Source organism: Littorina saxatilis, linkage group LG10 (genome assembly GCF_037325665.1).
Source record: "Littorina saxatilis isolate snail1 linkage group LG10, US_GU_Lsax_2.0, whole genome shotgun sequence".
Lineage (NCBI taxonomy): Eukaryota > Metazoa > Mollusca > Gastropoda > Littorinimorpha > Littorinidae > Littorina > Littorina saxatilis.
Window position 1 is genome coordinate 16,319,137 of NC_090254.1, and position 14,624 is coordinate 16,333,760.

General features: G+C 39.7%; 2 protein-coding genes and 1 long non-coding RNA gene across 4 annotated transcripts in view; 1 reads left to right on the plus strand and 2 right to left on the minus strand.

The window, feature by feature from the left end:
* The window catches only part of LOC138978273 (uncharacterized), a 32,651-nt gene extending 20,051 nt beyond the window's left edge, over positions 1-12,600 (minus strand). For both annotated transcript variants that reach the window (XR_011459627.1, XM_070350944.1), the window contains exon 1: positions 11,462-12,600. The gene's annotated coding sequence lies outside the window, so the exon portion shown is untranslated. The remainder of the gene's footprint in view (positions 1-11,461) is intronic.
* Positions 745-3,593, plus strand: LOC138979207 (uncharacterized). Its single transcript, XR_011459934.1, has 3 exons — positions 745-1,708; positions 2,298-2,352; positions 3,344-3,593. It is a non-coding gene; the product is annotated as an uncharacterized lncRNA (long non-coding RNA).
* Positions 6,848-9,846, minus strand: LOC138978274 (uncharacterized). Its single transcript, XM_070350945.1, has 3 exons — positions 8,928-9,846; positions 8,434-8,582; positions 6,848-7,382 (listed from the first exon to the last, which is right to left on the minus strand). Exons 1-3 carry the CDS (start codon positions 9,095-9,097, stop codon positions 7,288-7,290), a joined length of 414 nt encoding a protein of 137 aa, XP_070207046.1. The 5' UTR covers positions 9,098-9,846; the 3' UTR covers positions 6,848-7,287.
* Positions 12,601-14,624: the final 2,024 nt, after the last annotated feature.

The following is a 14,624-nucleotide window of genomic DNA, read 5'->3' on the forward strand; positions in this document are numbered from 1 at the left end:
TTTGATCACGCAAAAAAATGTCTAGTCTAGAATTGGTGTGAAAGCTGACAATTTTTTTGTTTCAATATATTTTGCAAACACAAAACATACCATAAAGCTAAAACGTTAATCCTCACACAGCTGCCCAGCACTGGCTGAAGTTGCGTCGCATGAGGCACATTCTTCAAACACATGAAAACTGGAGGATTTTCCCTTCCACAGAAACCACACATTAAGTTACACTTCTTGTGATCTTCAACCCGATTTGACAAGCAATTTTAAACATTTGTGACCCTCCACCACGAAATAAGTCGCATGTCACCTCGCGCGGTTCTGAGCTAGGCTTAATATAAGTCCGGGGAGTGTCTGGTAACAGTGTGAGGGTCACCATAGTCACAGACTTATAACTCAAACAGTTTTCGCTCTTTTCTAAAACAGTTTTCACCACTGGATAGAGCATAAAAAAACTCTATAGGAAAATGTAAAAATATGAAAATCATGCAAAGGTGACATGCGACTCATTTCGTGGTGGAGGGTCACATTTGTGATACGGACATGAAAACGTCACCTTTTTGTCACTGGCACTCGACACGAGATAGGTGGGGCTTATGACTTGGATGTCAAACAATTGGTTAGGGTGATGGACGGTCATTTGTAATACAGTTTCTATAGTACCGTAACAGGGGCGGACGAGGGGGGGGGGGGGGGGGCACAGGGGGCACGTGCCCCACCTCCCCCCGAAAAAAACACAAAAAAACAAGCCGCGTTAGGCGAAAATACATTTAGTCAAGTAGCTGTCGAACTCACAGAATGAAACTGAACGCAATGCAACGCAGCAAGACCGTATACTCGTAGCATCGTCAGTCCACCGCTCACGGCATAGGCAGTGAAATTGACAAGAAGAGCGGGGTAGTAGTTGCGCTGGGAAGGATAGCACGCTTTTCTGTACCTCTCTTCGTTTTAACTTTCTGAGCGTATTTTTAATCCAAACATATCATATATATATATGTTTTTGGAATCAGGAACCGACAAGGAATAAAATGAAAATGTTTTTAAATTGATTTGGAAAATTTAATTTTGATAATAATTTTTATATATTTAATTTTCAGAGCTTGTTTTTAATCCGAATATAACATATTTATATGTTTTTGGAATCAGCAAATGATGGAAAATAAGATAAACGTAAATTTGGATCGTTTTATAAAAAACATATTTTTTTTACAATTTTCAGATTTTTAATGACCAAAGTCATTAATTAATTTTTAAGCCACCACGCTGAAATGCAATACCGAAGTCCGGGCTGCGAAATTTTTTTTCACACGTCAGTTGCGGGCTTTCAATCCCGAAGGCTGGTTCCGAGTACTACTACGAACGTAATCGGAAGTTCCGATGTTTACCAAGTCAAAGAGCCGAGTCGAACTATCCTTGCCGTCATCCAGGGAGATACTGTACAGATCTCTGCGTCATCTTTGACTTTGCAAGCAGCTTCGGAGATTTCAAAACAACGTTTTTGCCCCTAAAAAGATTGTGTGCTCTTTTTTTTTTCCTCCTCAAGTTATTTTGGACGTTGAGCGTGGTTTGTCAGACCTATAGCGTTTCGGTTTTTAGTCAAGTTACAAAATGGCAGTCCAAGGCAAGGAGCGAAGGTGATCAATTCGGAAAGAATCTCCAATGATGTTTGCTAATGCGAGAGAATTGGGACGGGCGAACCATTGCATATTAACCAGAGGTAAGTTTCCATGTTTCGTTTTATACTTGAGTGGGTCTTTGCGAGTATGTGTTGCAACATGTGTCACTCCGCTCACTGTCACTGACAGTCACTGAGTGTCAGTCTCTGACAACAACATTGGATGCATGTACATGTACGTGTATGTATGTATCCTTGCCTTACGTCAGGTACGAAGATAGTTGCCCTGTACAGGGATTTCCTCATTAATGTGGAGAAGAAGAAGAGTACCACTGCCATGTTTTTGCAACCTCTTTTTGACCCAATTCGAGATGCATGAGTCATAATATTTTAAAAATCCTTTTTTTTTAAGATTGAATCCAACTTCCAAGACAGTGAATAAAAAAATCAAAGCTAGTGCTGGTCAAATGTTTTAATGCTAGAATTAAAAATAGATAATCTTCTCGGAATATAATTGCAAGCAGGTTGGAGGCTAGTTCAAGAATCAAATTGCTGACTTACCCAGGCTGGCTGGTTACAGTGCGTTTCTTTGAAACTGAAAGGCAATCAATGGTTCTACTGCTCTGCTAGTACTCACCATTTTGAAAGTGATGTTCCCATGATTGGTACTTCATCTATTATTTTATTGCAGGTCTCCTCTCAGCTGAAAAAGCCAACCGATTGCTGCATGGCCAGCGACGAATCAGGTAAAAGGTTTTATTATGTACAACTGTCAGTGTCAGTGTTATGACATACAGTGTGTTTTTTCCTTCCCCTCTCTCTCATTCTCAAGTTCTGGTCAGAATAACTCATGTGGAGGTGTGCGTGTGTGACTGTGAGCAAGACTGAGAGAGTGGTGGTTTTTTTTTATAATTCAGGTTCAGGGATAATAATAAAATAATGAACACCTACTGACTTAGACTCCAAACCGCAAGCTCTTATCCTTATTTCACCAGTATGGTGATCACTTCCTCCCGTATTGGAACCATTACTAATATACTAGAAGCGCATGACTTTCAGTGTGTATGTTTGATTAAAAAAAAATGCATTGCAGTAAACACTGTCACTGTCAGGATATAATTATCTCAATGAAACTGTGTGTCAAGTTCTATTATTATTTTCCTTTTTTGAGTATGTATAACATGTATATTATGCATGTGTGTAGAGCACAGAGAGCGTAAAACTTTAAAAGGAAAATAATAATAGAACTTGACACACATGATTCCTATGATAATGTAGGACAGTGGCATTGATATCTTTCTAGAATAATATGTCGTTTTACATTCAGTGAAATTTTGACTGAATTAGTGAACTGAATGTATTCAAATATGGTGACAGACATGTATACAATGTAGACAAGTTAAAGTTGTATGTGTGTACATCACTACATGTTCTGTAGCTTACAAGTTACATTGAAAACAGCCTTGACTATAATGGAAATCCACTTAATCACTGTCTTTGGGGTTCCAACAAAAATCAGACGCAGTAGGGGGGGGGGGGGGGGGGGGGGAGTCGGGGGATTTTATTTGAACTTGTCTACCAGGGAAAAAGAATGTTTAAGCTCTTGGCATTTATGTGGGTTTAGTGTGTGTATGTGTGTCAGTTACAAACAGTACACAACTTATTCCTTTATACTCATACTTAGACTTGTTCTTGTCGTTGTGTTTAAGATCCGTTCCTTTTTCATTCATTTGTCAGTAGTGACTGAAGATGACGAAGACCTGGCAAGTGAATGTGGATGAAAAGCAGTGCTATCCAAGTCCAGCTATGATCGATGGGGAAACTACAGCAACAGCCGCAGAGGATCATCGGACAAAAAGAACTGTTTCCTAGTATTGTAAATGTCCACTCAGTATTGGTTGTATTGAGCATTACAACTTGTTGCTATTGTACATTTTTGTCAATGTTTTAAAGGCCCGCTACGCCTCACAGGGCCGGACTAGGCTAAGAGGAGGGGTGGGGGGGGGGTTGCCAGTGGTGGTCCAGGGGGATGTTCCCCTGGGCTGGGTCAAGGGGCAGAGCCCCTATATTGTGGGGGTCAGGGGGCGAAGCCCCCTGAAGCTGATGGGTAGGTCATATTCTGAGATAGGAAAATGGTCGCTCCTTGCATGAAACGGCATAAAATAAACAATCATAAAAAATGTTTTAAATAAGTGAGGTACATGTTTAGGCTAGGGGGGGGGGGGGGTTGCGCAACCCCCATAACCCCCCCCTGGTAGTCCGGCCCTGCCTCATTTAAAAAGTTGTCCTATCGTTTTGAACTGAGCGCTGTCATTGTCCCATAAGAACTCCATTCCTTTGGACGGTGCAATATTCTATATTTTTCTCTCAAGATACACATTTTCAAAAAGAGACCGAGCGCTGAACTGAAGTTGTGCAGTGCGGATCTTGCGTTTTTGGGAATTCCAAACCGTTTGTGATATGAGCTGTTTGGGTACACCTGTATGCAGCACATTCAAGTTAGGAGTACGGGAGACAACTCCAACTGACCATAAGTCTTGCGTCTGCTTTTGTTTTCAGTTCAAGACATTTTGACGAAGCGCATTGAATTATTATGCCACCGAAATAAAACTAAGGCCTGTCCACTTACAAAAACTGCTGGGTCAAAGTTCAGTAAATCTTACATTTTCTTAAAGGTACTATACTGAACTTGTCAAATCCAGGTGCACAGAGCCCCTGGGGCTTTTAGTCATACCTCAGGCAGCTATCCGTTAGAAGAACTACCAAGTTTCATTGACCTGCACCCAAAGAGTCAAGAACTGCGATTTTTTTACGAATTAATTTCGTACTCAGACCCGGCTGGTCTTGACCTATTTTTGGATCTAAATTTAGATCAGGTAGATCACCACATCATGCACAAAAAGACACGTCACTAGCAAACTATGTCAGACGTCATCATGAGTTTGTGTAAAACAAAATGGATGCCGGAATCACTCAGTTGAATCGAACTCCGACCAAACACCACGTAATAACTAGGTTAATTTATGCACTCGCGTGAACAAGAAACTGTCGAGCTTCACAGATGTCGTCGTTGGGTAGTTTTGGGTTTGTTTTACTACCATAGGAGGATTTTTGAACTGTAAATGCACTCAGCTGCAACAAAAACGCAAAACGAAGGCTGTGAGCTGCACTGTGCCTTTAAGGAAATGTGCGGCAGTAAAATTGAATTCGGAAAATACATGGAATAACCTGGTTTTCTGCATAAAAATAAATAAAACAATTGTGAATACTTCTTCTGCGTTCGTGTGCTGAAACTCCCATGTACACTCGTGTTTTTGCACGAGTGGATTTTTACGTGTATGATCCTTTTTACCCCGCCATTTAGGCAGCCATACGCCGCTTTCGGAGAATTGTGAATACTGATCGATGTAGAGTGCCGTTGGAAACAGTCGTTACATTGGATTTCTAGGAAACTGTTTAACAGCGACATCATACATCAGAAATTCCTAATATTTGGCACAAAGATACACATGTATCAATCTACAATCATATAGAACGATTTTTGACAACAGACTACAGTTGAATTTTGATATCTTTTGTCATGAGGATGAACAAATTTCTTACTGCATATTCATTACAATAATTTAAATTCAACTGTAGTTTTTAACAAAAAACACGTTCTTTATGATTGTAGATATAATACATGTGTATCCTTAAATATTATGAATTTTTGATGTATGATGTTGCTGTAAAACTGTTTTCTAGAAATCCCATATGGTGCTGTTAATGCTAGATTCCACAGCAACAGCAGTCTATATCCATCCACAATGTTTTCATTCATTTTAATAAGTCACTTCAAGAATTAACCAGAAAACCAAGTTATTCCTATTCTAGACTATTCTTCAAGTTTAAAGGCACAATGCAGCTCACAGCCTTAGTTTTGCGTTTTTGTTGCAGCTGAGTGCATTTACAGTTCAAAAATCCCCTTATGGTAGTAAAACAAACCCAAAACTACCCAACGACGACATCTGTGAAGCTCGACAGTTTCTTGTTCACGCGAGTGCATAAATTAACCTAGTTATTACGTGGTGTTTGGTCTGAGTTCGATTCAAATGAGTGATTCCGGCCTCCATTTTGTTTTACACAAACTCATGATGATGTCTCACATTGTTTGCAGTGACGTACGTGTCTTTTTGTGCATGATGTGGTGATCTACCTGATCTAAATTTAGATCCAAAAATAGGTCAAGACCAGCCGGGACAGAGTCCGAAATTAATTCGTAAAAAAATCGCAGTTCTTGACTCTTTGGGTGCAAGTCAATGAAACTTGGTAGTTCTTCTAACGGATAGCTGCCTGAGGTATGACTAAAAGCCCCAGGGGATCCGTGCACCTGGATTTGACAAGTTCAGTACCTTTAAGTTTGGTCATTTTACTGCCGCACATTGCCTTAAGTCATAAATAAAGGGTTCCAGTAACATACCATTCTTCTTTATTTTGATTATGAACTTTGGAAGGTTAGATTTTGGAATCAGTTTTTTTTTAAATATTTCCTTGATGTGTTGTAATAAGATCAACCGTCTGCTTGGACATATACTAAAGATCCACTACCTGGCTGCTGTCTGCGGAAAATCGATTAATTCATAGACAAATATGCCTTAGGCCTAAAAAAAAAAAAATAGGTGTGGTTACGGTAACCCGACCTACCCTATTTTTAGGGGCCGATCCTATAACTTTTTATTACATTTGTAAAAAAAAAAAAAAAAAACCGAGTACAAAAAACGCAATGAAAGCAAAAGCGCCCGTGTCGCACACTTATTTCCCTGTCAATTAGGTTTAATTTGTACACATTAGAAACTTGAAAAAAAAGTTTAAAAAAAAAAAAGTGATTGCCTACCTACCTACCCTATTTTTTTTGGCTATGTTACCGTAACCACACCTATTTTTTTTTGTTGGCCTTACAGGGAAGCAGCTAGCCAGTTGACTGTACGTGTGTTTGTGTAGAGGTGTTCTTATTGCATGTTCAAGCCAGGACAGATGGTGACCTGAAACATTTACACATTACACATGTATGCAGGACTGCTACTTTAAGCTTAGGTGCAAGTGTGATGATATAATTATTTGTTTGACTGATTATGGGCATTAAAATAAAACTGCAAAAAGAATACTTACACTTGAGATCTGATTTTGTGCGTGTCTGTGTGTATGTGCGCATGAGGGTGAGTGTGGGCCATTTGACATACTTGCAGAAGAAACCAACAGAGGTAACTGATAAACTGCATTTATTAACACAAAGAGGTAAACAAAGTGAGTTCACACATTTCACAAAAGTAAGAAAAGGCAGTCTCACATGTGTGATAGTCTAGGAATACCAATGCATTCACAATATTTAGTACTCACATGAATGGCCCAAGAAAACTATAGGCTGAGAATGCAAGTTCTAATTTGGCACATTTGTACATGTAGCTGCATCCACTAGACATATATCCATCTTACAATAAAAAAAACTAGTGGTTAGGATATGGGCCTGAAAATCTCAAGGTCCTAGGTTCGAATCTCTGCAGAGGCATTTACTTTTTCCCCTTAGTTAAAATAAAAATGCTCAATCGAGAGAGAGCAACCGTAAAGTTACCAGCGTAAAAGTAAAGTGTTGAATGCAGCTGTAAAGGTCATGCCAGCAGTGTGGGTCAGTTCTGGTAGCTCTGTCAGCACAGAATGGACTGAATCTGATCATCATCCTCAGCAAAGCCAGGCACCACTCTGCAAGCTGCCTGCACGTCATATCTCGGCACCCCACTTCCTGGAAAATAAAGAAAATGTATTACATACTGAGCACATTCAGACTTTGCTGTGCGCTGATGGGGATATGTTTTTGGTATTGAGAAGAGGGTGTGTGGTGGGGGTGCCGGAAGGTAGGTAGGAAGTAATACATGTACTTGTTCTTCACACAATCAGTGGGATGGAGAATGGTGTGGGTGATACTGACAGTGACAACTATTAACTAAACTGTAAACATTGTTCTGTAATATTACAGGTGCCATCATTCCTTCCTGTGAAAACCATTTATTTATATACTTTCATCATTAAAATTAAAAAGAATCTTTCATCATTAAAATTAAAAAGACTTCCTCACAAGAACCTTTCTAACGACATGATATCTTGTTATGCTGCTGATGTGAGCGGTTTTTCTGGAATGTGATGGAAATTTACTATTTTTTTAATTGACAGCATGAGCCCTCATCCCACACACATTCCCTATTTAGCGTTGACACCTTACAGTTTTGTTGAGAAATGTGATGTGAAGTCATTCAGAAAATTCTAACACTGCGCAGGGGCAGTCAGGGTGTTGATACGTTTTACTATATTATATAACTCTTATTCCATGTAAAAAATTTAAAAAAACTATAAAAAAAACTGGCCAGATCTGTGATTGTGAGCCAAGGAAAGGACTGACTGTATTTAAAATAATTTGAGTAATGAGTAAATCTTTCATTCTAGCTATTTCATGTTTTACTTTCTTGCATCACAATAGTTCAAATCAATGTTCATGAATACAAACAGCATAATGCACTTTATGAGTATAGGGTTGCAACAAACTTTAAGATGAGAAGGAGAGAGAAAATAAAGATATTTGTACCATTATGTATACAAAGTACATCATACCAATTAGTGAATTACCATGCACAGTATTACTATGCATCTTCAAATGTATGAATAATTTCATCTACAAAGTACTTGTAAATGTAATACAATTTACAAAGAACAAAAGACTGCTGAATGATCTACATCAGTACATGCATGTTTATAGCTACAGACTACCATCACCAATACCTTATAAATGTGTAACTTACTCTTCAGGGGTAGTCTGTAATGTAAAGCACCACGCCAAGTCATCCTGATACCTCTCCAGTACATGTATCCATGTTTAAAGGTAAACTGTTGGAACTGAAAGACAGGAGCTGTATGAATGATGCACATCACCTCTGGTTTCTCGGGAGGCCTGAAAAAAACCATAACAATATTAACATAACTATTAACATGTCTTGAAAATGAAATAAGTACTATTTCAACTTCACTATCAGAGCCAAATCACTCACTAATTACAACCATAGTTCATACACTGATACAGCAACATTTGATTCTGTGCATATAGATTAAAGATCAAGCATTTTCTAAACTTGAGTAAAAAAAATAAGAACACAACAAGCACACACTCTGTGACTCACAGTCACACCCAGTTACTCAGTAACACACACATGACATACACAACAGATGAATCTTGCTCAGTTCTACAAAGGCCACGTTTGCAATGGTCATGTCTTGGATTTTAAAAACAATAACTTACCTGCTGGTTGATCCAAACCGATGATTGACAATCAGTGAGAGGAAAATGTCCGAGGCTGAGGATACTGCCTGTGGTGGGAGGGCGTTCCATTCGCCAATGGTGCGAGGAAAGAAAGACTGACTGCTGTCTGTATGATGTTCTGCAGGCTGGGAGTTTATGAGCCTCAGCATGGATCTTCTTCTTCTTCTTAGGGATAGGTAGCCAACATCAGCGAGCGAGTGCTGAGTGCATTCTTTTCGCTCTATCCTATTAATTCACACATTGACCCTGCAGCAGTGACGATCATTTCTAGATTGCAATCGGCAAAGTTCGTAGCTCGGATTGCACTCATTCCAGCGCTACCGTGTACTGGGTCAGCGAGACACGAACGACAACTCAAATCGATAAGCATCCGAACACATCGGAACTTCCGTTTACGTTCGTAGCTACTCGGAAATCCTCGGAAATAGCCTTCGGGATTGAAAGCCCGCAACTGACGTGTGAAAAAAAATTTCGCGTCCGGGCTTCGTCGAACATTACCTGACCAAAATTTCAACCAATTTGGTTGAAAAATGAGGGCGTGGCAGTGCCGCCTCCACTTTCACGAAAAGCCGGATATGACGTCATCAAAGACATTTATCAAAACAATGAAGAAAATGTTCGGGGATTTCATACCCAGGAACTCTCATGTCAAATTTCATAAAGATCGGTCCAGTAGTTTAGTCTGAATCGCTCTACACACACACACACACACAGACAGGTCTACACACACACACACGCACATACACCACGACCCTCGTCTCGATTCCCCCCTCTACGTTAAAACATTTAGTCAAAACTTGACTAAATGTAAAAAGAAGAAGAAAAAAAAAGATTTTTCTATGCTGATTCTATGACCATTTCTGAGTTCAAATGGCACCAGATGGCACCATTTTCAGTTGCTTCTTTGGGCAAATTATTTTTCCGGGGGGGCATGCCCCCGGACCCCCCTAGCAAATTCGGGCGCTTCGCGCCCATCACATTCACTTTCGATTCAAAGTGCCCCCCCCTTACAAAGCAACTGATCCGCCCCTGCGTAAACTACCTTGTACACGCCCTCGAGACGAGTGCCTGTGCGTTTTGTCAATAGTGATTCGTGTCTCCCATGATCATGACACAGTGACTTCGTGTCGTGTCGTGTGCTAACTGGCCTAGTTAATCCTGCAGTGTGAAAAAGCAAGACCACATTGCAGTGATAACAGTGCGAGAATCACTGACTCGATGATTTGTGCTGAGTACTGTGTAATTCAGTGATGGCGCTAGTATTTGTTCAAGGCGGTACGCAAACTTTTAAGATGTAAACAGTCCGGCAGAAAAAACTATAGGCTGGTCATTGGAACCAGTTAGAGTCCAACTCAAGAGTACTGGTTGTATTGTTCTACCAGCAAAAAACAACAACCGGTAGTTCTAAAAAAACCACCGGTAGGTCAACCCGGCAGCCAATTTTGTTCCGGTAATTTCTCGTTTCAACCGGTAAAATACTGTTAATTACCGGTTAACGCCAATACTGTGTATGTATTGTCGATCAGAAAAAAATATGTGTCAGAGAAGGATTTTTGCTATCTACAGACACAATGTAAATTAATGATACAAACAGACACTCGAAAATGACTCCCTCATTGACATGCAGTATGACAGAAATTAACGCTATGTCATTGTGTTAATCTCCTATATAATTCAAGCTGAGACTCTAGCAAAATATTTTGTCAGGGACAAGTCAAAAATTACATGTATGCGACCTTTGGAATCAGGGCTAACAATGATAATCTTGAGTTTTAAACCTGGGCCCTACAGATTGTGAAAATCTGGAGTCAGTTTTAATGCACTACAAATTCCCACCAACCAAGAAAAAGTTGATAGAATAGGCCACGGTCAAAAGATCGTGTAGGTTACCTAGCTCAAAGTTAGGCTGGGATAGCAACTGATCAAAATATCAGACAAAGGCTCAACAGCCTCAGTACCAGTCTGTCAACATATCATATCATATCATCATAACATACCGAGTTCCCGGGTTGATAATTGTGAGTTTTACCAGATAGTGTAGCTAGTGTACTCTACAGTCTCTGGTTTTACAAAGCTCACTATTGGGGTTGATTTTAGTCAGTCACTGTGTTTACGCGTTTAGAGATTCTGAACATTCATACGGTAACCGGGCCCGGTTGGCCTGTCGATTTTTTGACATTGAGCTCAAAGAAATCCAATGACAGGCAAGTGCCGACACCAAAAGCAAGAGCGAATACACTGGTGAAAGCAGCATCTCACTCAAACATTGTGTAACGTGTAAGACACACACAAGATTCAACAGCAACAACGTACGCGTCGGTTTTGGCAAGTGGCAGAAAGTCAGTGCGGCTGATCGTTTACAAAGAACATGTCGGTGGCTGCACCGGTTATGCTAACAGTACACAACACGGCTGCTCTGGTGCCCTACTTTTTTGTTTGTTTGCCACCACACACCGCGATTTAAAAAGATCGTTCTTGGTAAATATATATATATAGGCTAAGGTTTAACTCACCATGATTGAGACAATATCATCGAAACTGCTGTTGTCTCAACCTCGAAACGAATGGTTTTCCTATAACCACAACTGGGACAACGTCCCACTCAGCGATATGTAGAAAACTTTACACTTCTCGCTGTGCAATCGTTCAACAAATGGCGAGACTCAGACTTGTTTCTTGGAAGAGAGCAAACCGAAAGCACATCCCGAGGCGCTGGTGGGAAGTAAGATAACATATTTAATACAATCGTGACGTTCAGCTGTTACGTCTTTTCCGGAATGACAAGCGTTTTCCGGTTCGTTTCGAACTGAAAGATGTCAGTGACTCTCAGTGCGTGCTTGAGAAAGAGAGAGAGAGAAAGACTCGGAGAGAGAAAGAGACTCAGAGAGAGCGAGAGAGACAATGACAATGACAATGACAATTCTTTATTTTACGAGGGTAACAGAATAAGCATTGGTATACTTTTTTGCATCTGGCCCTCGCCCTAAAGAGGGACTAAATCTACTATAAAAACTACTACTACTACTACTACAATACTTACATAATTAGTAAAACAGGATAAGTTTATGTACATACGTGCATTATATGAAACATTGTAGTTTATACATTTTACCTCCGAAATCTCTGTGGCGATTTTGAGCGGGTGGCCGTCCACAAACTTTTAGTCTAAATGAGGATGCCCTGAAAACTTCCCCACCAACTGATTTTTATCCAGATTCTATAGCTGTCAAGGAGTTGTTCTGTTTAATTTGTTTCTCCATTCAATCATTTTTTTAACCTGTTACAAATTCGTCACAAAGACCCATAAAAGCCCAGAAGGCATTTTTGTTACATTTATAACCAGTGACATTGGTCATGGATGTGAATCAGTTGTTATCTTGTTATGGTTTTTTTTATGTTGTATTTTATTTTGTTGTATTTTATTTTGTTGTTTTTATGTTCTTCTTGTGTTGTTGTTGTTGTTGATTTTATCCATTAAACTGATTTTATGTTTAACTCCATTAATAATCTGTTTTGTTTGTCTATTCAGTCATTTTAGCCTGTTATAAATTTGTCATAACTGAAGAGCCATAATAGCCCAGGAAGGCATTTTTTTGTACAATTAGAACCAGAGGCATTGGTCGTGGGTGTGACTCAGTTTTTTTTTATGTTGTTGTTGTTGTTGTTGTTGTTGTTGTTGTTGTTGTTTTAATCCATTAAACTGGTTTTAAGTTTAACTCACTTTTTTGTATTCAGTGCGCGCGCGTGTGTGTGTGTGTTATAAATGTGTGCGTTTTGGAGAGAGAGAGAGAGAGGGAGAGAGAGAGAGAACTCAGAAAATGTTATTTGCTACGCCAACCGGGTCATTACAAAGCTTCCACGACCAAAAACATTGTCAAAAGCGCAAAAGGGTTGTGGAGGGAACACACACAACTTGATACAGTTGAGCCACACACAAACACACACACACACACACGTGCGCGCGAGCGCACACACACACACACGCAGAGGGACGGGGGGGGGGGGGGGGGGGGGGGCGGACAGTGCACGGCCTTATCAGTGCAAAGCAGAACAGTTCCTTACACAAACAGTTGCTCTTTCTATCAGTTGTCCTGACTGTGTCCGTGTATGTAAGTACATGGGCTTTTCCACTTGTTATTCACAACCCTTTTCTTCTAACAAGGATATGTATCAAAACATTTAAACATAAAAAACAAATAAATACAAAAATGATATGAAAAAACCCCTACTTGTATCAAGTAACAGACGCGTGGCCGGATGTATGAAAGTCAATCCACAATATTTTCATACATCCGGTTAACCGGATTTAGTAAAGACCGGATGTATGAACCAAGCTGAAATGCAATACCGAAGTCCGGGCTTTGTCGAACATTACTTGACCAAAATTTCAACCAATTTGGTTAAAAAATGAGGGCGTGACAGTGCCGCCTCAACTTTCACGAAAAGCCGGATATGACGTCATCAAAGACATTTATCAAAAAAATGAAAAAAACGTATGAGGATATCATACCCAGGAACTCTCATGTCAAATTTCATAAAGATCGGTCCAGTAGTTTGGTCTGAATCGCTCTACACGCACGCACGCACGCACACACACACACACACACACACACACACACACACACACACACACATACACACACACACATACACCACGACCCTCGTCTCGATTCCCCCCTCTATGTTAAAACATTTAGTCATAACTTGACTAAATGTAACAAGTCGCGTAAGGCGAAAATACAATATTTAGTCAAGTAGCTGTCGAACTCACAGAATGAAACTGAACGCAATGCAATTTTTCAGCAAGACCGTATACTCATAGCATCGTCAGTCCACCGTTCAGGCAGTGAAATTGACAAGAAGAGCGGTTTAGTAGTTGCGCTGAGAAGGATAGCACGCTTTTCTATACCTCTCTTCGTTTTAACTTTCTGAGCGTGTTTTTAATCCAAACATATCATATCTATATGTTTTTGGAATCAGGAACCGACAAGGAATAAGATGAAAGTGTTTTTAAATTGATTTGGAAAATTCAATTTTGATAATAATTTTTATATTTTTAATTTTCAGAGCTTGTTTTTAATTCAAATATAACATATTTATATGTTTTTGGAATCAGAAAATAATGGAGAATAAGATAAACGTAAATTTGGATCGTTTTATAATTTTTTATTTTTTTTTACAATTTTCAGATTTTTAATGACCAAAGTCATTAATTAATTTTTAAGCCATCACGCTGAAATGCAATATCGAAGTCCGGGCTTCGTCGAACATTACTTGACCAAAATTTCAACCAATTTGGTTGAAAAATGAGAGCGTGACAGTGCCGCCTCAACTTTCACGAAAAGCCGGATATGACGTCATCAAAGACATTTATCGAAAAAAGGAGAAAAATGTTCGGGGATATCATACCCAGGAACTCTCATGTAAAATTTCATAAAGATCGGCCCAGTAGTTTGGTCTGAATCGCTCTACACGCACGCACGCACGCACGCACGCACGCACACACACACACACACACACACATACACCACGACCCTCGTTTCGATTCCCCCTCGATGTTAAAATATTTAGTCAAAACTTGACTAAATATAAAAAGAGAAAAAGCCTAACGGTTTTGAGGTTTGTGTTTCTGCAACTGTTTTGACATGTGCAAGTTATCCAGAGATGGTGAATACA

What these genes read in the sequence shown, in the direction of transcription:
- LOC138978274 (XM_070350945.1), bottom strand. Translation starts at nt 9,097, where the DNA reads ATGCTGAGGCTCATAAACTCCCAGCCTGCAGAACATCATACAGACAGC. An exon ending in CGGTTTGGATCAACCAGCAG is followed by an intron (nt 8,583 to 8,927) that starts GTAAGTTATTGT and finishes GGTTTTTTTCAG; the next exon opens with GCCTCCCGAGAAACCAGAGG. An exon ending in TTACAGACTACCCCTGAAGA is followed by an intron (nt 7,383 to 8,433) that starts GTAAGTTACACA and finishes TTTATTTTCCAG; the next exon opens with GAAGTGGGGTGCCGAGATAT.